Source organism: Protopterus annectens, chromosome 17.part0, assembly GCF_019279795.1.
Source record: "Protopterus annectens isolate FY-2018-M chromosome 17.part0, PAN1.0, whole genome shotgun sequence".
Lineage (NCBI taxonomy): Eukaryota > Metazoa > Chordata > Ceratodontiformes > Protopteridae > Protopterus > Protopterus annectens.
Window position 1 is genome coordinate 133,617,502 of NC_056751.1, and position 23,765 is coordinate 133,641,266.

Below are 23,765 nucleotides of genomic sequence, written 5' to 3' on the forward strand. Positions count from 1 at the left end.
TATTTATTCCATCTACTCTGCAACATGAGCAATAGTACTTGCCAGTGCTTGGTTTGTTTAATTAGATGATTTTATTCACATGGTTAGGTTTAGATTAATTAAGCTAATTGATCAATTTAGAAATGTGTATATATACTTGGTTTTAGAAGATGTTTGTTGTAAGGATCTGAAGAAGCGTGTCTTGGTACATCTATTCACAATAAATACTTTTTATCCATTCATTGTGGTGGTCGACTTCCAGTTTGTATTCTCACCAAAGAAAGGTATGTTTATAGTTAATGCACCTCTATTGCTCTTCTATAATACTGTGTATTTTGCTACTGTGATCTTGCTGTATTTTTTGCCTTTGACCTAAATCATAGCTGAAAAAGATCCACTTTAAATAAGCCCACCCACACAGTTAATAAATACATAAATTAAAGTTTTTGTGTGTTTGTGCGTGCGTGTGTGTGTGTGTGTGTGTGTGTGTGTGTGTGTGTGTGTGTGTGTGTGTGTGTGTGTGTGTGTGTGATCAGCTACACGAAAATATTTATACTAAGTATCGATGTTTATATATTAATTAAAATGTCCAGACACTGTCAATTCCAAGTTATGCTTTTGTTTTTTTTAGTATCTTCAGATGTAATTTTCTGCATAGCCTTGTTCTAACAGTCTGTATGAAACAGTGATACGGAAATTATCAACCCCTACTCAAGTTATGATATTATTCTTTGGCTACAAAATCATATTTAAAAATAGTTTTCCTATTTTGTATCCATAGCTTGTGAAGTTCCAAAAATGTTAAAGTCTAGGATAAAAGTTATTGAAAAAATATGTCCAGTAACTCTACACGTTTATGAAAATAACAGTGCCTGCATTTGACAAATGACACCAGTAGAACCCTAATTAGTTTTGGGGTGTTAGTATAGCAGTGTGAGTGAATTCTGGGACCACTATAAGGAGGACTGGCCAGAGCGGCAGAAATAAAGTTTGTATTTTTAAAATATATGTTGAAAATGACAACAGCAAAAAAAGTCATTTGATACCTCTGATGAGAAGATTCATGGGATATTATGTATGGAGGAGAGCGTGCTGATGTTACGTGTAAAGTGTAAAGTTAGTGGTTGGTATGCAATGCACTGGTTACAAGGACCACTGCTAGAGGCAGTAAGACATTCATATTGTTTTTGTTGATGCAGGATACAGCACAACAAATGAATGAAAATGTTATAAATACATTTCTGTATTTAATCCACTGATGTTGGATTTGTGTACCTCTTGTTGGTGTTACATGGCTGTGTGTGTATGTGCATGTGTGTGTTGAAGTTGTTAAATTAGGCTGTAGGAACTAAAACAAAGTAGGAAAGCAGCAGGAACAGAGACAGATATACATGCTGAATGCTGATTTCTTATGTCACTGAAGTACCCGTGGGGCATTTGGATTTTGGTGGCGGCAGCAGGGATATGAAGATTGTGGTCATTATTTCTTTGTGTGGTGAGGTCTTAAATGGTAGGGCTAGGCTGGCTAAAAATAGTCCTGATGGCGCTAACAAACAATGGTGGAGTGTTTTCTTTTTTATTTTTCTTGTATATTTTTAGCAGGTCATCTGTTACTCAGATTATTACTGTGTAGTTTAAAAGAATGAACTAACCTTTAATTGGAAGGACCTACATTTCTGAGATACATAAAACTCAGAAACTTGAAGCATTGACATGGCCAACCAGTGATCTTCACTGTGATTCTACAATCCTGTATGTACTCAGCAGATAGTGTGCATTCCTATCAAGTCATAGCCCTCACAATATGTGTCTTGCAGGGCTAGCTTGACAGCAGACAATTAAAGATATGGGGTAATTATATCCTTTCTGGCCATGAGGTCATGGTATTGTCTTCCACTGTCAACAGGACAGCCCTGACACAGAGAAGTGAAAGAATGACTTAGAAGGGTAGTGCAAGTTGTCTGATATTCAGTTTCCCAATATAGACCAGACTTGAACAAGTATAAAACTAACTGACTGAAGGGCTAGAGGACATGTCAGATGTGAATTATGTGTGTGATATGCTGCTGTTGTTCCTCATCTCCGAATGGTAGTGGTTATGACTATGGGAGGTAGCGGGCTGTGCCTCTTGCCTGCAAATGATCATATTCAAGGCATTCTGTAGCACTCACTGGCCTATCAGGACTGACAGAGATGGAGCTGGATTTCCTAAGGATGCTACAAACTCAGACAGGAAGATACAAATGTCACTTCTGTAGATCCTGCAAAGTCCACTGTCTTTATCTTGCCTTCAGTCTCTGTATTCTTTCACTTTTCTTCCCATGTACATAAAAAGCACAGGATCAAATATGTCTATGGAAAAACGCATGAATACCTGCCCTCCCTACACCTGTCCCTCTGTATCATGCCCAGCACTTTGTTTTATCATTTGTCTACTGTAGCAAGTCACACACTTGATGCCATTCAAAATTCAGATAGTCTACCCATCACAGTCTAAGAGAGAGAGAGAGAATAGCTCCGTGATTGCTATTCAGTCCATGCTGTACCTCTCCTCTCTCTAATCCCTTCGTGTTCTCAGGCTTTAGGATGGCAGAGGTAAATAAATAGTGCGTTAGCCCTCTCCACTACTTGGTTGTCATTCTTTATCCGTGGCTTTACTCACTAACCTACTCAGCTTAGAGGTGTTCATTGAAAAGTTATGAAAAAAAAAAGTTGAATTTGTACTTCAGACTTACTCATTAAATTAAAGTCTCATATATGTCAGTGGTTATGACATCAGCATGGCATTAACCAGCAGGTACCATAAACAGCATGGAGAAAATGTGCTGAGAGTGAGTTCTGCAAGCATGATGAGAGTCCTACAAATCAAACAAGCTGGATGGGTAAAAAAGAAAGATAGACTACAAGTATACACAGTTCAAAGCATTTTTTACCTATGCCTGAGAGGATAATGAGTGTACTGCTCCTTTGAGGAAAGGCTCAGAAAAAGCTAATTTACAAACTGCTTACATGTCACAAAAATAGTTTTCATACTGCAGAATACGTAACACATTTAATTGGCAGACTGTGGTGTTGTAGCTGAAGATATTGCAAGGTGACAGTTTATGAAGCTACTTTCTTTAGAATATGCTGGAGCTTTACTCTTGCAGTCAGAATGTGACAAGTATATGTTAATAAAAGAGTGACAGGTGAAATATGTTGCAAACAGTGATACAGCTGCAGAATGCATGCTAATACAAGACCTGTAACTTATTGTAGAATTCCTTTCTAATTATACAGCCCACACATCATGTTCCTGTCTCAGAGCATTTTGTCAGGAAGAAGCCATTTTTGTGGGTCACGATTCTGTCATGAACTTGCCCATAACTGGTTTGGACTTGCTATCGGAGCCAAGGATTGGACAGAAGAATGGATTAGTGAAGGGTTTGCCACTTATTTGGAAGATATATTCTGGGCGAAGGCACAAAAGGTACATATTAAGTTGCTTATTACAGTGAACTTGTCTTGGCCTGATATTTTTTTCTTTTTTGAAAATACCTTTGTTGATGCAGTAGTGATCTGAGTAGGGTGATGTAAATGACTGTACTGAGTGTGGGAGAGAAGCTGTGCCTTATACAGACTGTTGGCCTGGTTCAAGTGCTATATTCATTCAAAGATACATATTAATGCATTTCCTTTCCACATTTCATCTGAAACAGTTGGTATATAGTAGCGTAACCTAGTCAGTACTTCCAGTCAGTCAATGTATTGTTGTAAGTGATTGTTGTCAAATGTACATGTCTGCCTTTCTGTCCGTCATCATTATAATGTCCCTCTCAGAGCCTCCTGTGAAATCCTTTAGAATAAAGCTGCCTGGAGAATGTTTTCTATTATTTTCCCAACTGCAAAGAAATTTTCACCTATTAGTTCAAAGCAGAACGGTAAAACAAACTAAAAACACACTCCCACTGGTAAAACCAAATTTTGTGATGAATTATTTGAAAATTAAAGGTTGTCCGTAATAACTGAAAATACCAGAAAATAAGATTAGTGTACCTCAACACCAATCTACTTAATGACAAGGAATGAAACCTATAGCTGTACACCCAAGGAGTCTCTTTTGTTAGCATAATATGAATGCATCTTTGCTTAATAATTTCCACTGACCTCTGACAAAGAGGTGTGAAGTAGCAGCAAATTCTTAGAAACTAGTTAAAGTCTGAGCTATTGTGAAGCAAGCTTAGAGCCAGAGCCAAAACTGATGGCTACTATCAGCACCTTCTCATATGTATTGCTCAGAGTATGATCCCACTTAGCAGCAGCATTCCTTTGATTTCTACTTGCAGGTTACACATTTTTTGGTTGTTGTGACCACAGTTTATTAAATAAAATTTTACTTTGAGGTCTCCTCTACAGTGAATGGAGAAACTAAGTGCATCCTTCTTGTAGCCCATTTAATGCTCCTATAATCTTGAATTTTCCCTTTGGTCCATATCCACAGCTTTCCTTGCACTGGGGTTAAATTCCAAAAACAGCCTGAGAATCCCCAGTTCATTATAGCCCCTCACACTGCCAGTGTGTACTTCTATATATATATCATTAGAAAGTTCCTTCATTTGATGTTTTAAAAAGCACAAGTCTTCCCAGTATATTTACAGTTAATATCTTGAGGCAGAACTACCACATGGTGTGCTTTTCTGTCTGGAATGGATGCATGGCATTGACAACTGTCGCACGTGCCAATGCTTCAAGTGAAACATATGACTGGAGTACAAGATAGAAGCTTGAGGCTTCATCAGCTTCTATTCCTTAGCAGTGAAGTTTGAGTCCATTTGGTTTGTCTCATGAGTCCAGACAGGAGCACAGAAGGTTGAAGGTAAGAGAGAGTGCCCAATTTACTTTTTGGCCTGGCTGTAATTTAGAGTTCACTTAATCATTAGTGGCTTTCAGTTCTTGGCTCATGGAGTCTGCATGTTCTAACAGGAGGTTATTGTCCCTCTTTCCAGTTTTGGATGGTTATTTTAATGTTTGCTGGTGAGTAGCTTCTCTAGAATGATTACTGTGGATCAGTAACCACCTCCCTTTGCTTAATGGGGCAGATTATTCTGTCTCAGTTTGAATTCTGAAAATGTTCTTCGCTTGTCCTAACAGCAGCTGACCTCTTAAAAGTAAAGATCGAAATGAACTTCACAGGCCTCTCCACATCTGTTGTTGGACCCAAAACTTTCCCTTCTCAGTGCAGAACTTTGTCAACCTATTTAGCATGTAGTAAAAGATGGCCGAGTGAGTTTAAATGAGCACATTTCAGTACTGAAGTTCATTGCTAGTATTAAACCCTATACAAATTTGCAGCACCTCACTTCCACCCTTGGTGTATGTCTGCCCATAACGCATTTGGCAAATATTGTACTGTATGACAGCCATTAATGTGGCCTGTGCTACCCCTCCAGCCCCCTGGGTAGATGTAGTGCAAAAACTGTCTTACATACTAGTTGGAGGAAGCCTTCTATATCTGAATCCATAAATATAGATGAGTCTGGTGGAACAGAGGTTGCTTTGTTAGAAAATGATAGAAAATTTCTTCTTCTTTCAGACTCATGAAATCCACATTACAGTGGTGGTCAGTCCATTGTTTTTCTCTTCAGAAGTGTCTTATAATGCTTATTTAGGTAAGAAAGAAAAGCAGCCTCCAAATTTTTTTTTCTGGCAGTGGGACTTAAAATCAAGGATACCATTTATTTATTTATTTTATTATTTTATTTACATTTGTTGACCGGGAGTGTCCGACTGGACGTAGGTCCATTTCAGCGGAGGCCCGGGGAGAAAAGCTCCACAGTTAAAATAAACAGACAGTAGTTACATTGGATTACATAGCAATTAACAATTTAACATAGCAATTACTTACAACATATACCAGTACCATGTTTTGGGAACCATTTCATTTACTTAGTAGGGATCTCTGAAGCTCCATTCTTACTGAATATGGATGAAATTTAGTTCAATGAAAGTGGTCACTACTGTGGGGAAACTCCCTTCTCTCAAACTTCAGTGACCTCAGAGATAATTATGACAAGGAGGGATGCAGAAGGCATAGCCACAAGTGGTGTAGAAAGCTTTATCAACTGTAAACAATTTTTTTCTAAATTTTAGATTGTTAATTTTTTCAGTGTCATTTGAATTCCTTCCCTTGAAGCAAGTAACCACAGTCTACGTTTGCTGCTTTTGTAGCACCTTGACTTTAGTCATTCATTGCCTAAAGGAGTCTAGCATTTGTATGGGTCACCTCCCAAATGGTTGTCTTTTTTTAACAGGCATCCCAAAGCAGATGCCCATGTTTGCTCTTCTGTCCTATATTGGTCTTGGAACCCCCCCCCCCCCAATCAGCATTTGGCCACTGTTCCACCCACCCACTCCAGTCAGAGCCTGAAAAATGTTGGGTAAATGTGGCAAAAAGATTTGTTTGTCTGTCTCCTTGAAGTGATTTTTCTCCGAACTTCTTGACTATTGTGCTTTATTTCTGGGTTTTTCTTCTTGTATAAGTACTGGGAAACTCCCCAACCCCCATAACTCCCAGGATGAGTTTAACATTGCATTTTTATTAGGGTTCCATATGGTTTGTTGTACATTTAACAGTGTAGATTTAGTGGCTCATAGGGAAATATGTCTCAGGCCATCTTCATGAGGAGTTGTTCAGGGCTATCCTATATGACATCTTTAGAGGTGAGTTATTATTTAGTAAGCCCTCTTCATTAGTCTGTTTATGTTGTGGAGGACATGTATAATGTTTCACCCAAATAAACCTTCCCATTTCAAGAGGAAAAAGTCAGCTTAGTATCAAGAGAGACATGAAAAGGCCACTCTGGCTTGAAACCTCTGCTTCTTCAGCAGTGTCACCCAAGAGAACATTGACTGAGGCTACCCTTCACAATCCCAACTATTCTTCTCAGGCTGCTGTAGTGGAAAGGCAGTCCTCTCAGGTCATCCGAACACTGCACAGGAAATATGAGTGTAGAATGTTAAGAAAGAGGTCATAGTCTTATGTTGCTCATCTTGATCCTGATGTATCATTCTCTGTAGTACCACACAGTGTCAAAAGATCATCTGGAGTAGTCTTGGTCCCTTCTTGCCAAAGAGCATACAGAATGGGAAAGGGCTCTACTTTCATCTTTTCCTAATCCATAAAAAATCAGAGCATGGGTACCATCAAGTTCTGGATCTAAATGACTATTATATTGCATAACTTATGTTTGTAAAGTTTCACACGGCTACTTTCCAGTTTCAGATGCTGCCTCTGCCACGTGGCTTTTGGTTGGCACTGATATACCTAATGGACTGATATCTGTAGGTTCACCAGTGTATATGGGAGTCGTGTAGGAGGTTGGTGCACTTTGCTTTGGGCACAGGGCAGATTGTTGCTAGATCAGCCTTCCTTCACTCTCATAGTTTTACTAAAGTATTAGCTCTGGTAGTAGAGACCTACCAGAAGTAGCATAGTCTTCTGGGTTTTTTTTTTTTTTTTTTTTTAATTATTATTTCTTTTTGTAGAGGTGCAAACTTGGGATCACCATTGACTATACATTAATCCTCCATTGTCTTGTGCAATACATTCTCTTTAAAGGAGTGATTATAAACTCAACCAATAATATGCTTTCCTCCTTTTGAATATACACCAGGAGTTTAGGAATTTTCATTACAGCAAAGAGTTCAGTCCTGTCTTCTCAGATCTATGTCAGTAAAATGTTCACATTCCCCACAGTTCATCCCATGTGAATGACTTATTGCAAAGTTATTATTCCCTGTTATACTATTTCCTTATTTTGGGGCAGCTACGGTGGTGCAGTGGTTAGCATTGCCGCCTCACAGCAAGATGTTCTCTGGTTCGATCCTCGGCTGGGGTGCCTTCTGTGTGGAGTCTGCATGTCCTCCCTGTTGTCGCGTGGGTTTCCTCCGGGTGCTCCGGTTTCCTCCCACATCCCAAAGACATGCTGTAGGTTGATTGAACACTCTAAATGAGCCCTAGGTGTGAGTGTGTGCCTTCTGTGGAAGGTTGGGCACCAGGCTGGCAACTTGACACCATAAAACTCCACTGCCAATCATGAGCGGACAGGTGATCCGCTGTGGTGACCCCTAACTGGGAAAAGCCAAAAGAAGAAGATACTATTTCCTTATTTTAGATTATTGCCATAACCCATTTGATTCATCAGTCCCAGCCTACAAATTGGAGACAGGTTTTCCCAACACTTTCCCAACAGAAGGCAAGCCAGGTGAACTAGTTAATTTTACAATTAAGTACTTCATGATGTAGCTTCTTCAGGTTGGATGCATGTCTGTAGGTGTGGGAAATCCACCTTAGGTCTGATCTGGTCCAAGGTAGCTGAAGTCTCCTTTAAGGATATCTTCATGTTGGCCTTCTTAAGCTGAATGCTGTCACTTAAGGATGTGGAGGAGGGCTGTGGAGGCTGTCCTGAAGGTGAGTGTCTCTGGATGAGATTTCATAATCACAGTGATGTGATATCTCAGCAAGTAAGAAAGAACTTGGTCCTGTTTCTTTTGAAGGGAAGTGATCTGTATTGAAAAGTGGATTATCAGTTATGACATCATAATTATCTGCCATATCTTGGTGAAACTGAATGTTCTGGCAGAAACTTAAGTCAGAACTTAGGCCCCTTTTCGGATTTTTGGGGATGTTGTTATAGCTGTCTTCTTGAGGTGAGCCATGGTGGACACTGAAATTCTTCATTGGTTAGGAAAATGCAGTGCTACCCCAAGTTTGCTCTTCCACCATGTTAGGCTGAGTGGTTGGTAGACACAAGACATCCTTTGTTAGAATTTGAAGAAGGCTGACATATGCATTGTCCAATTTCTTATCACTTCTAATAGTGTGACGGAGTTTTGTATTGAAAGCCAAAGACGTATTCCCTTCATTCTGTGGTGGTGTAGAAAAACTTGCTCACAGTCTGTTTCATTCTTGACATCTCCAGTGTTGATTTCAATCTGAGCACTGAGGTCTCTGATGCTACAACAATATGACTGCATTTATTTGAAAACATGGCTGCTATATCAGTTCCTCTTCATCCAGTGGATCTTCACAGGGAGGAAAAAAAAAAACAAGATGGCACCACGAATGGCAGCCTCAGTTCTGTGCTCTGTAGTATTCTGTTTGTTTTTGTTTATTTGTCCCATTGTTTGGTGTTCAACTGTAATTACGTATACTCGTGGAGAATTGTTGAATATGCGGCAATTCACTTTGTGCAATTTTAGACTGGATTTTTCACAGTTAAGAAATTTTCTGGAGATCATGGCTGGGGGAGCAGCAGCTGTCAGCAACAGAGGTAGTCGTAGGCATTGCAAAAGGTGGAAGCATGCTGGTGCACTTGTTAGGCTGAGACAGAGTGGTTTTCAAACGGTGCACCCAAGTTTACTTCTGGCACATTTCCGCTCCCTATGCCGTAAGATGGATGAACTGTTACTTCTCAATGAAACTCAGAAGGGTTTTTCACTTTCTTCTCTACTGTATTTCAGAAAAGCCTGGCTAAACTAATCCATTCCAGACTTTGCATTATATCTGCCTGGCTTTCAACTTTACAGAGTGGACAGAGTATTGGTGACATCAGGGAAGAGTAAGGTTGGCGGAATCTGCTTTTAGATCAATGAAGGCTGGTGTACTGATGTCACATTCGTTAGTAAAATGTGCTGCCCTGATTTAGAAACAGTTTTTGTCAATTGTAGACCTTTTTATTCACCTTGGGAGTTCTCTCATTTATTTTGGTTAGTGTTTGCATTCCACCTCAAACCTGTGTGAGTGCAACTCTACAAAATTTGTCTGATCAGATAATGTGCACAGAGCGGAATTATCCAAACTCCCTTCTGATTATTCTAGGGGATTTTAATAAGGCAAATCTCAGCCATGAACTTCCTAAATTTACACAGCATATAAAGTGTCATACCAGAGACAGGAACAGAGTTATACAGTGTTAAAACATGCTTATCGTGTTGCCCCCTGTGTAGCTTTGGACTTTTCTGGCCACTGTTGGATTCATTTGCTTCCTACCTATAAGAGCAAGTTAAAACGGCTAAACTTGTGATCAGTACTGGGAAAAGGTGGACTAGTGAAGCAACGCTGAAGCTGCAAGCCTGCTTTGATTGTACGGACTGGAGTGTCTTTGAAGATTGTGCTGCTAACTTGCATGAAATGGCAGACACAGTAATATCTTATGTTAGCTTCTCTGAAGATATGTGTATCTCCACTATGACCTGGTTAAAATTTAACAATGGCATACCCTGGTTTACTGCTAAACTTAAGCAGCTTCATCAAGCCAAGGAAGATGCCTATAGAAGTGGGGATAGAACACATTTTAGACAGACAGAAAACACACTGACAAAAGAAATCAAAGTGGCTAAAGAACTATTCTGAAAAGCTGAAAAAACAGTTTTTCAATGATCCTGTATCAGTGTGGAAAGGTCTACAAAACATTACAAACTACAGTAAACCATCCCCCTGCACTGCAGCTAATTACCAGCTGGCTGATGAATTAAATGTTTTTTACTGCAGGTTTGATAAGCCTCAGGCTACAAATGACACTGTCGCCAGCTTTCTCAGTATTCAGACTTACATGACTCTCTTCCACACAATCTCACATGCAACCTGCATTAATTATCTCTGAAGAGGATGTGTGTAGTTTTTTTTAAAAGACAGAACATTAAGAAAGCAGCAAGTCCAGATGGGGTTTCACCCTCTTGTTTAAAAATCTATGCAGATCAACTGGCTTATGTTTTTACCTAGATTTTTAATAAATCATTCTAGCTGTGTGAAGTTCCCTTATGCTTCAAACAAGCCGCAATCATTCCAGTCCCTAAAAAAATCCAGTATAATAGGATTGAATGATGACAGGCCTGTATCTTTGACATCAGTGGTCATGAAGACTTTTGAGAGGCTGATGTTCACTTGAAGGATATTACAGCTTCCTTGTTGGACCCCCCCTTCAGTTTGCTTATTGAAAGAACCGGTCAGTGGATGATGCAGTTAATATGGGTCTACACTGTATCTTGCAACATCTTGACAACCCAGTGACGTATGCAAGGATTCTGTTTGTGGACTTCAGCTCTACATTTAATACAATAATTCCAGAACTTCTTTACTTGAAACTTTCCCAGCTTTCCATTCCTGTATCCACCTTTCAGTGGATCACCAATTTTCTGATCAATAGGAAACAGCAGGCAAAACTGGGGAAATTTAAATCTAGCTATAGTACGATCAGTACGGTTGCCCCAGGGATGTGTGCTCTCCCCAGTGCTTTTCTCCCCCTACACTAATGACTACACCTCTAAGGACCCCTCTGTCAAACTTATTAAATATGTGGATGATACAACCATTATTGGGCTCATCAGGAATGGGTGATGAGTCTGCACACAGACAGGAGGTTGAGCAGCTGGCCCTTTAGTGTAGTCAGAATAATCTGGAGCTGAACACTCTTAAAACTATGGAGATGACAGTGGACTTTAGGAGTCATACTATAATATTATCCCCTCTATTTATATTTAATACTGCTGTGTCAGTTGTGGAAACCTTTAAGTTTTTGAGATCTCTAATCTCCTGGGACCTGAAGTAGGAGACCAGTGTAGGGTCCATCATAAAAAAGGCACAACAACGAATATACTTTCTGCATCAGCTGAGGAAGTTCAGCTTCCCACAGGAGCTGTTGATTCAGTTGTACACAGCAGTAACTGAGGTTGTTCTCAGCTCATCCATAACAGTGCAGTTTGGATTTGTGTCTAAACATGACAAAAATAGGATCTGATGTTGTCATTTTCATTCTTCCTCATGAATGGGACTAGGATCTGATACTCAGATCTGACTCAGCCGCATCTACAAGACTTTGGATCCAAATCTCAAGCTCCTCCCTCTAACCATAATGATTTATTCCTTCCCCATCTCCTCTGATCTCATTTGCCGCCATCGTGACAAGACAGATCAAGAAAAATCTTGAGCAGTGAGAGAAAACTTTTTCACTATTTTCTTGTTAAAATTACTCTTTTGTCTTCTTATTATTGCAGTTATTGATTTTAATAGTCTTTCTCCCTCCTTTTAACTTAGTTTATTGCTGGCATTAGGGTTTTTGCTTTTATATACTCTTTCCATCATCCTTGCCTCATGCCTTCTTGGCATTATCTCTCTTTATCTTTACTTACATTTACATAGATATATAGATAAAAAAAAAATGTGTGCTTGAAATTAGCAAAACTTGTTTAACTACTTTTCTTGTTTAAGGTAGCTTAGTGTGCAGCTTTTTAATGTATTAGGTTTTTTGTATTTTAACAGCAAGGTCTGATCTAATTACTGTTTGTGGTAATGTCTGAGAAGGAGAAACCCATCCGTTTTAAGAAATGCACTTCTTGTGGGCATAAGAAGTGTGTCTACTGCCTGGGGCCTGAGCATCTCAAATCCATCTGTGAAATATGCACCATGTTTAACCCCAGATTCCTTTCCAATCGGCGCAACAAATGCATACTCAAAGGCTTGCTTCCAGCTTCTTCTACTTCTGGGGCTCAACCCCCCCCCCTCTAAAACTTCTCAAGGCTCCAAAGATTCTACGAAAAGAGCCCTCCAGAAGTCTCTGAGGGTCTCGTCAGAGCCTCCTGAGAAACACAGAAAAACTTTGGATCTGACTCCTTCAGGCACCTTTCTCAGATTCACAGACCTCATCAGATCTGACAGCTGTGATTGCTATCACCAGCTCACCCATACCATCTTCTAGACGATTGCATCCAACAGCTAGGATCTGGTCACTGGAGTTCTTATTAAAGCCTTCCTCTCCAGCTTTGCCATCACAACTGTTTCAAACCCCAAGGAAACATTCTAGTCCTACATCCTCAGCTTCATCCAGATCTTCAAGGAGCTTGACAGAAGCAGATAAGGACATGATGATGCAGAGATTTCTCAGGGTCTGATCCAGATAGGGGCCCTGCCCACTCTGTCGCCTCTCAACTCCATGAGTGCACCTGCCCAGCCAATACTGATCCTTCTCCAATCAGACCTGTGGTCTCAGAGTCCCGGGATCTAAGACACTCGAGAGAGTTTATGTCAGATCCAAGGAAACTCCTTTCCTTGACTCTGATGGATTCCCTGATCAGCCCTGCTCTGATACCTTCAGATCACAGTGGTTCTTGGATCTGGGGAGTTAGCCCCAGTCTGAGGGGTTGGGTTTGGCTCCTACTTTGTCGGATCCATTCCTTCCGCTTGGTGCCTCTGCTTTTGACAACTCTGGTCCAATTCTCTCTGGAGGGCTCAGCTCCGGGGTTAGCGATGACTTCCTGTAATCGGCTGCCTCTGCTCTGATGGGGGGACAGGTGTCCCCAGGTCCGTCAGCCTTCCAGGTAGTAGAAGGAGCCTTCTCTTTGCATAGAGAACCATCCTCTCAAATTTCGGGTCCTACTCCTTGCCCATCATTTTCTCCTGCATGTCAGCCAGCTCCAGGAAGCCTCCACACTTGTTCCTCAGAGTGATCCACCCCCCCCCCACTTCTTCCAACATCTCTTCCAAACACCCCACTGATGAGGTACCTTGGAAAAGAACATGTAAGAAGAGGCATTTAAACTCCCCTATGGAGTCTGTCATGGAAGACACTGATTTTGATGAGGGAGAAATATCTCCTCGATTGCCACCTGACAATGTCTCCTTTGGGGATTTCCTGGAAATCCTCAAACAGTGGGGTGGCCGGTCCCCCCAAGGCCCTTCTTCTGAAGAATCAGTGTTCCTGGAGGCTTTCGGGGCTGGCCCATCTATGTCTTGAGTGACCCCTCCCCCGGTGGATGAACTTATTGATTTAGTTTGCTGTTGGGCTTGGAAGGAACCGGACACTGTCGAGCCCATCCCAAAATGCCCAGATAAACTCTTAGTTCCTCCTTCAGACAGACCTCACTGGAGGAAGGGAATCCCCATTGATGCTATAGTTGTGGTGGCAGCCACTAAGAAGGAGCTGACAAAACAAAATGCCTCTGTCCATCCACCACACAGGTTTGTACAAACTGATGGACAGGTTTGGAAAGCACGTGTATGTCTCAGCTACATTCATGCTAAGTTTGTTGAACTACCTGGCACATTTCACTTGCTTTCAGAGATATTTGATCAAGGAGCTTTCAAACTCCCCCTCTGAATCCATATCTGTGGAGGATGTCAAGAAGGTTTCTCATCAACTGGACACTCTTTCATCCATTGCCAATTCATTGATGAGGCTGATCTCCCATACAGTGGAGGGTGCCTCATGAGCAACCGGTTCAGGCATAGCCACTAGGAGACATGCATGGATGAGGCTATGTGACATACCAGAACCCTTCAAGGTGCCTTTTGTAAGTGCTCCCTTTGAAGACTCCTCTTTCTTTAGGCCATCAGTGAAACATACGCTCACACGAAGTGAGCAGGTGGGAAATATCTTCTCTGCCATTGGAATCAAGTTTTCTACCCCTCAAAGTACATTCTCTAGGAAGTAGTGAGGTAACTCGCAGGGACCTTTTCAAGACTCGCACCGGGATACTTTCTGCAGAGGTAGAGGAGGAGGTTTCAGTGGCAGATGTCATCCCAGAGACTGAGGAGGTCCGCAAAACCAGGGCTTCAGAGACTCTCTGATAGGTCCTGTCAGTGGTCCTGAAGCGCTGCCCAGCTGTCTGTCTTTAGAGGCAGTTGGCGGTCATTTCTCCTTGCACCTGGATACTTGGACAAATATCACAAGAAATGCTTAGGTGCTAAGAATCATTTCCAGATGTTACTACATACCCTTTTCTCTTTCACATCCAGTCCAAAGAAAGAAACTCCCCAACATTCCACCCAGTCATAGGGAATTTACAGCTCAAGAAGTTCAAAAGCTTCTACAAAAAAAGAGTCAGTCAGGAGGTCCCACCTGAACAGATAGGATTTGGAACTTACTCCCACTTCTTTTTAGTGCCAAAGAAAACAGGGGACCTGAGACCAGTTTTAGATCTAAGCAATTTGAATCAGTATGTAAAGATGTCAAAGTTTCAAATGATTACGGTTCAGTCCATCCTACCTCTTCTGTGCAAGGACAATTGGATGTGCTCTATAGATCTCCAGGATGCATACTATCATATCAAAATAGACAGGCACTCCAGGAAACACCTGCACTTTTCGCTAGGAGCCAGTCTCTACCAATTCATAGCACTGCCCTTTGGACTCACTCCAGCCCATAAGGTGTTCACGAAATGCATGGCAGTTGTGGCAGCTCAATTGAGACTCAAAGGATTCCAGGTGTTTTTCTATCTCAGCGATTGGCTCCTCACTTCCCCAACCAAGCATCAACTTCTACAAGCCAGGAATTATTTGCATCAGATCTCCAACTCACTAGGCATTTCTGTAAACCATGCCAAATTGAAGGTAACTCTTGTACAAACTCAGGGGTTTATAAGAACTCAAATGGATGCAATGACTCAAGTGGCATCATTGAGAAACTAGGTGCAGACCATTCTGTCTCACCCGTCCCCATCCAGCAAAACTAGTGCTACAAGCTCTTGGATCAGTGTCAACTGCCATTCTTGTAATTCCTCTGGCAAGATTTTTTATGCAAATCCTTCAATGGATACTAGTGGTACAGTGATGTAATCTTTACCAGCCTCTGTCCTTTCCCATAAATGTCATGTTTGCTGGTGGATCCAATCAAACGACCCATTCTCCTTCCCTCCTCCAGTTGCCACAGGAAACACGGATGCTTTCCAAATGAGGTGGGGCTTTTCAAGAAAAAGATGGTCCAAGGCATGTGGTCCCCCTCAGAGACCAAGTTGCATAAAAATGTCCTAGAGATGAGAGCAGTCCTTCTAACATTGCAAGCCTTTGAGGACATTCTCCCACTAGGGACCACTGCAATTTGTACAGACAATATGTCAGTAGTCTGGTACATCAACAAACAAGGAGGAGCCCACTCATACCTATTGTGCAGAGAGGCCATAAGGGTCTGGGAATGGGATATCTCTTCAGGCCGCTTTCTAATTGCAGCTCACATACTGGGGAGAACCAACGGTCTGGCACTCAGCAGGTCCATTCTGATTCCTCACAAATGGTCCCCGAATCAAACAGTAATGAATGTGGTCTTCAGACACTGGGGCCAACCTATTTGCCTCTCACCTCAACAAGTGCAGCAAGTAATCTGGAAATATTGGACTCTTTTGGACTTTGTTAAACCTGTAGAGGACTCTAAAGTATATGCCCTATTTCATGTCATTAATGTTCAGAAAAATAGGAGAGGGGAAGAGGAGGAAGAAAGTAACCTGTAAGTAAAATACGTTTTTTTCTTATTGGTACTATTTTTATAGTGCATGATTTTCTTTGCATGCCATAAAGCAATTTTTTCTCAGTTATTTTTAAGTATAATAGGGATACTAATGTAAACAGGTGCTCCTATTTTTTTCTTTGTTTCGTTCTTTCTTCTCTGTTTCTCCTTGTTCAGTTTTAAAAAATGTAGGCAATGCAGTGGGAAAAAAAGTCTGATCAAAAGAGCATGACAACAGAAAAATTAGTGTGCTTTTTTGTATTCTTGCATAGTGAAATGACTTGGTTAAGGTCCTCAGCTTGATCTAGTAACAAGTTTTAAGAGAAAGCGAGTAAATGAATATTGAATATTATAAGGCTTTTTTCTAGCAAATAAATGTATGCTTAGTGGCAGTTTTGTATCTGGACCTCATGTCTTTAGGAGACAATCTTTTAAAGAGAAAAGGCTAGGAGATAAAAGGCTAGGAGATAATGTTCTCTGAAGGCATTCAAGAGTTTACTCAGCTAAGAGAATGTATTATAGCTATTTGTATTTTACAAGAGTAGCATTGATCACCACACCTAGTGACTACAGTGTCTTGCATACAGAGAGACACAAAGTTATTAAAGTATCAGCATCTGCAGGCAGAAACAAGAGCAATGTGAAAGAAAGATACCCAGACAGTTCCAATAGTAGTAGGAGCAACAGGGTCTTATAGGTTCATAGGTAGGTACTAGGCTATCGGCCCTAGGGGTTATACAAGCCCAGCCAAAAAGGTACCCTGACATTTGCCACCCAAGGAAATTATTTTCCTGTGCCACTGTCAAGCAGAGCCACAGAAGTGATCCCCGGGGTGAATTTCCTATTTCCCATCCAATCATCAGGATTTTTCTTGAAGAGTGCTAATGAGGAGCTTTGTTTGATATAGATAGGTAGTTTATTCCAGAGTATGGGAAGTCTCTAGGACAGGAATCTATCCCTCCGGCATTTTCTGTTTATTGTGATGACAAGGTTTAGGTCCCTAGAGCGTGTAGCTTGGAGGGACTGGGATTTCTTTAAGGGGAGCATGTCCAACAGCTCTGGGTTTGACATAGCTTTGTATGTTAGGCAGAGATCACCTCTGAGTAGGCAATATGCAATGGAGTAAAGCTGGAGTTTTTTAAGACGGTCTGCGTAGGGCATCTGTTTGAGGCCAGTAATCCTCTTTGTGAGGTATTTCTGCGGCCTTTCCAGTTGTTGTAGATGTCTTGTGAGGTACATACGAAAAGGGGCATTGTACTCTATAATAGGTCTAATGAGTGATGAGTAGAGGGTAACAATGACCTCTTTTTTCTGGATGAGAAACCTTTTGTGATGAGGTGTGCCATGTAGAAGGATTTCCTGACTACTGTGGCGATGTGATTTTCAAAGGAGAGACTACTGTCCACCTGTGTCCCAAGGTCTCTTATCACACTTTCGGTAGTTCATGGGTAGAGAGTTTTTACCAAAGGGGATGACAATGCACTTTTTGGTATTGAGCTTGAGGCCATGGCTTTGACACCAGGCATCTGTCTCAGTGAGGCCCTTTTGTAGGATGGCCACATCATTAGGAGTTTTGATTATGGCTCCTAGTTTGCAGTCATCTGTGAACTTCATTAGCCAAAGACCTTCTGTATTAGCCTGTACTTCAGAGAAGTAGATACCAAACAGGAGAGGACCCAAGACTGAACCCTGTGGTACTCCACTTGTCACTGTTCTGAAGTTGGATTTGGAGTATGCTACTTTCACAGTGTAGATTCTGTTAGTGAGCCAGTTGGCAACCCATCTTGTGACATAGGGATTTATACCTAGTTTAGTGAGTTTATCTATAATTCCAGAGTGGGGGATGGTGTTGAAAGCCTTGGCAAGATCTAGATAGGCTGTGTGAACCACCTTACCCTCGTCTACGGCTTTGGTGACTGCTTCAAAGAAGTCTATTAGGTTTAGGAGACATGATCTGCCTTTTACAAACCCGAACTGAGTGCGGTCCAGAGTTTGGAGATTACCAATGTCTTTGTTTATAAGTTCCATGATGATACGTTCCATGGCCTTGCAGACCACGCTCATCAGGCTAATGGGGCGATAGTTCCTGGGGTCCATGGTGGCTCCCCCCTTGTGGAGTGGGATAACCGTCATTGTGCGCCGTTCAGCGGGCACAAAGCATGAGGTGAGGCTATGATTGAACATGGTACTTAGGTGGGGTGCCAGTTCGTTGTGTAGTTCATGTAGAACGTAGCCTGGGATGTTGTCTGGTCCCATGGATGCTGTGTTCTTGGCTTTGGAGAGTGTGTTTTTTACCTGTGCAGCCATGATTACAGGAACTTTACTTTCTTCCGGTATAGACATGGGCTCTTTAGGGGGTGAGAGGGGGGGTAAATTTAGCACTGAACCTATCTGCAAGGATGTTGGCAATACCAGTTGGGTCTGTATATTTAGTGCCATTGTGCTGTAACTCAGAGCAGATCTGAGTGTTGCCATTGAGATTCCTGACATAGCTATAGAATGCTTTGTGGTTGTCTTTAGAATCAGTGGCGATTTTGTTTTCGTAACTAGGTTTGGAGGATTTTATCAGGGATCGCAGCTTCTTACTGAGGCTGACCAGGGAGTTCCTCCACTCATGGGATTTTACTCTCTTTTGCAACAGTTTCTTCCTTCTATTGTGCGGTTTGTTTATCGCAGGGGACCACCAGATTGGCTTCCTTTTTTTAGAGGATAGCGTCTTGGTTCTGTTTGGGATAGCACGATCCATGCACTCGTGTAAGTGCTTATAAAATGCAATTGTGTAGGATTCCGTAGTTGTAACTGTATTGTCCATCTGCATGGGTGTCATGAAGTTCACCACTTCTGCCTTAAGAAGCATGAAGTTGGCTTTGGAGAAATTTTTTACCATGGTTTCCTTAATGGGGGTGGGGACAGGATGTGGATATCTAGGGTAATTAGCTTATGGTTGGATCGGACCAATGAGGCGTTGACTTCAGGTGTGGAACACCAGTCACTCATGTTGGTAATGACTAGATCTAGAATATTGTTGCCCCTGGTGGGGGTGTGGATAAGTTGATCCAGGGCATTGGAGTTTATGAATTCCAGAAAGCGTTGAGCGAAGGAGTTGGTACATGAATAGTTTTCCCAGTTAATGGTGGGGTAGTTGAAATCGCCCATTATTAGGATGTTTGGTTGAACCCTAATATTTTCCAGTACATCAAGAAAAGAGGAGTGGGAATCCTGGGGCATGGTGGGGGATCTGTAGCAAGCTACAATTTGGATTGCAGTTTTGCCCAGAGTTAGTTGCACTTGGATAACCTCGGCTGCATTATGCTGAGCAACTAACCTGGAGGTGTGGATATCCTTAATGAATATGGACACACCTCCACCTTTGGTGTTCCGGTCCAGGTTACATGGCCGAAAAGTGTAGTATGAGTTATAGCCTTGTAGTGCAGGGGTGCTCTCTGGAACCTTGAACTAGGTCTCAGTCACTGCACAGATATCGATGTTATCCATTTTAAGGAGTGTCTCGAGTGAGTGCATTTTGAGATTTAGACTTCTAGCATTGAGTAGCATCACCCTCAGTTTTCGCTTGCCTGTTCCTATTACAGTGGTAAATTTGTCATTTGAACCTTGCTTAAAAAAGGCACTATAGGGGCGGCAAGAACCTTAGCCAGTATCCAGAATCCCAGGGGTGACAGGTGCAGGCCATCTCTGGCAAAGCATCGTGGTCTGTTGACCATGTCATCCCAGGCAGACAGATACTGGATCCCTTTAGAATGACACCAGACGCTTAGCCAATTGTTGAAGTCAGTCATTTTGTCCTTGTACTGTGGTATAATTCTGGGTGATGGCAGAATGCTACTCAGGGCTAGGGTCATGCCTGCCTGGGCTACAAAATCGGAGAGTTCTTCCATGTCTCTTTTCATGTAGTCCAGCGAGGTACGTCTTAGGTGGTTCACACCAACATGGACAATGACAGAGTCATATTTGTACTTGTTGTGGAGTGACCTGAGTGCGTGGGTTATGTGGTGGATCCTGGCACCCGACAGGCAGCTGACAGTAACCTTCTCCTTGTTTAGCCTGGTGAGTGGAACATCAGTGTGCCTGACTATAGAGTCACCTATGACTAGTGTGTTGGGTACGTTGTTTTGCCTTATTGGCTGTGGTTGAGTGGCACACTGAGTCTGCGGGCTATGTGTCATTTGGGTTGTGTTGGGTGGTGGAGGTTGCTTGCATTTCGCATTTATAAAAAAGAATCTACAGTCTTATTTAGATATGTTACCAGTCCATGTAACTCCATATGAATTGCAGGAGGAGTCATTACTAGGCACATTGCGGGTGCTCCGAAGAGCACTTTTGGCTGACATCAAAGATTGAAACAATACTAATTTCATGAACTTTAATCCTACTTTGACTTAGGAATGGGGTCTGTTCCTGTCATTGTATTAGAAACTCAAAAGACTTGGAGAAATATAAACTGGGAGAGCTATAAAGTAAAGATAAAATCAGACAGCACTTAGTTGAAGCACAGGCTACACAATGCATCTCACCCTGTATAACTTTCTTTTAGGTTAACTCAAGTCTCTGAGAGAGGCTGTCAGTTTGCAGCATTTTGTTCCTATTAGGAGGCAAAAAAAATCAATATTTTAAGATGTACATAGTTTTGTGTGTTATTATTAAATTAATAGGCTTATGGGGATTTTTTTGAGGGCTTTCAGTAAAACAAAAAGTTTTGTAAGATGTGACATAGGGTCAAATGGATATGACAAGAAACAACTGTTTAAAGATTAACATGCCAAATAAAGGTCTATATCATATGTTCGAAGTTTTATAATTTCGAACATTAAAATATCTAATTTAAATGGTCGAAGTTATAAAACTTCGAACATATGTTAAACCCCCCCCAAAACTACTGACTGTAGGCAGGGGGCAAACCCCCCTGCACCCACCACACCCCCGCTTTTCAAATATACCAACTCCGAGACCGCACTACAGTGCAGTAAGGGAAATCTTCCCTTTACCGCACTATAGTGCTGTCTCGGAGTTGGTATATTTAAAGAGTGGGGGTGCAGGGGAACTTGCCCCCCTGCTTACACTAGTCAGGTAAGTTCCGTTTGTTTTTTTGTTTTGTTTTTATTATATGTTCGATGTTTGAAACTTCAAACATTTAAATTCAATTATTTAACATTCAAAGTTTTCAAACTTCGAACATATAATATAGACCTGCCAAACAGCATATGCATGTAACACAGATGCTGGAACTAGGCATCTAACAAAAAGCTGTTATACATAAAAGGTGGGAATAATAACTTTTTAGTACAGTCATGCTTTCTGTCATGTCTTTAGATGCAAATGGTCTTTCAGATAAATACAAAAAAGAGTAGTGAATGATATTAAAATATAGAGTACAAATAGCTATGATACAGGAGACATACTTGGAAAGAACTGAACATGTAAATTTGATAAAGAAAGGTTTTCAGGATGGTTATTCAGTGGAATACCTGGGACAAAAGAAAAGAGGAGTACTTATATTAATTGCAAGATAAGCTCCAATGGTGATAGAAGAAGAAGATAAAAAAGATGATGGTAGATTTGTAGTACTAAGGGGCTACTGGCCAAGGAGGAGGGGTGCACTGGCATGTATTATTCCACCGAAAACTACTATAGTGGACCTTAAGAATATTCTGGGAGAAATAATCAGCTTTCAGCAAGGAATATTGCTTATAGGTGGGGAGTGGAATTTGATTTGCAGCAGTGAATATGTGTCTGGGGTCCCAGAAGGGAAAATATAACAAAGGAGGGTAAGGTTTTGAAGAAATTTGAAAATATTTGGCATAGAAGAGGTAAATTCAGTACTAGGAGTTCAAAGTGAATTTCCATATTATTCCCAAAGATAGAAAAACAGGGCTAGGCTAGACAGAGTTTACATTTCACAGGAACATATGCATTTAATTCAAGGTCTTGATACACACCCAATAACTGTTTCAGATCATGTGCCAATAGTAAGTAAATAAAAACAGAGGGTCATGAAATAAAAATGAGGCACTGGCACTTTCCCACCTACCTGTTGAAAAGAGGAATTTAAGGAATAGGTATTAGAAATTATTCAGGAGCTATTAGGGAAGATAGAAATTTCTTCTGAAAATGTAACTAGACAAATGGATAAAATTAAAGTGGAGTTTAAAAATAGGGTGGAAATAAAAGAAAGGGAGATATGGTTAAGAAGTAATAATTATTTAGAGGGACTGACAAATGTTAAAGTATTGCAAAATAGGGGAATCTCACAGAACAAGAAGAGGAGCAACCGCAGAATGGTAAACAAAAAATAAGGGATTACCTTGATAATAGGCATGAGTTTTGAAAGATAGCTGTTAAGTAACTGTTTTTATAATAACTGTAGAGCACAAAAACTTTTAACACAATGACTCAGGCAACAGAAAGTAGAAAGGGCTGTCACCAAGCTTAAGGAGCCTATAATAAGGAAGATAACAAAAGATCCTGTAGAAGTATTAGAAATATTTTGGAAATTCTATGAAAGTCTGTATAAAACAGAGAAATCTGGAAATCAAGAAATGGTACAAATGGAAATGGTTATAGAAGAAGTAAATATGCCAAGGTTTCAGGTAGACAAAGCTCAATTACTAACAGGATAGGAGGAGAAGAGATAAAAATGGCAAAGTATAACCAATCTACAGGAAAGTCCCCAGGAATAGATGGCATTCCTGTGGAAGTATGGAAGCTAGGAGGGAAAAAAACTGCTAAAGATCTGGAAGGTTTTGTTTAAAAGTATTTTAAGAGGAGGAGAACTACCAACATACTGAAAGAAAGCAGTGTGTAGCTATAATGCCTAAAGAGGGTAAAGGTCCATCAGGTCCAGCTTCATACAGATCCATTTCATTACTGAACCTTGATTATAAAGTGTTTATGTCTGCAAAGGCTAAAAGAATGGTAAAATTCATGCCAACATTGTTAGATATTGATCAATGTGGTTTTGTGGAGGGGAGGCAAACATTTGACAACATTAACAGATGATCCGCAGGGAAGCAGAATGTAAGAAAATACCACTGTTCTTGGTGGGTTTTGATGCAGAGAAAACATTTGACAGATTAAGCTGAGATTTTATGAGCTGGGCAATAGAAGCATTTGCATTCACTGATAAAATTATACGATTGAGTAAGAGGACATATGAAAGATCAGAGGCAAAACTTAGTGGGTGGATTCCTCTCTGATAATTTCTGCTTGAGCAGAGAAACCAGGCAGGCGTGTCCTCTTTCCCCCTTGTTACTTGCATTATAATTAGAAGCATTGGCAAAGAAAGTAAGAGACACAGCCATTCAAAGATGTAATTGGTATAGTAGTCAAGTTAAGTGGGCTCTATTTGCAGATGATATTCTTTTATACCTGATAAAACCAGAAAAGGGCATTACAGTGTTGTGGAACATTTTGAGACAGGTTCAAATCTTTTTGGGATACAAAATTAATGAAGCTAAATCAAAGGCAAAAGCAGTAAATTATCTACCCCCCCCCCACACACACACACACGCAGACACA

The 23,765-nt window shown here is 41.0% G+C and overlaps 1 protein-coding gene across 5 annotated transcripts in view; it reads left to right on the forward strand.

Annotated features, from left to right (window-relative positions):
- The window catches only part of LOC122791373 (aminopeptidase O (putative)), a 2,634,672-nt gene that overhangs the window by 954,297 nt on the left and 1,656,610 nt on the right, over window positions 1-23,765 (forward strand). For all 5 annotated transcript variants that reach the window (XM_044059091.1, XM_044059088.1, XM_044059087.1 and 2 more), the window contains one exon: window positions 3,259-3,448. In XM_044059091.1, the coding sequence (XP_043915026.1) occupies window positions 3,259-3,448 (190 nt within the window). The remainder of the gene's footprint in view (window positions 1-3,258; window positions 3,449-23,765) is intronic.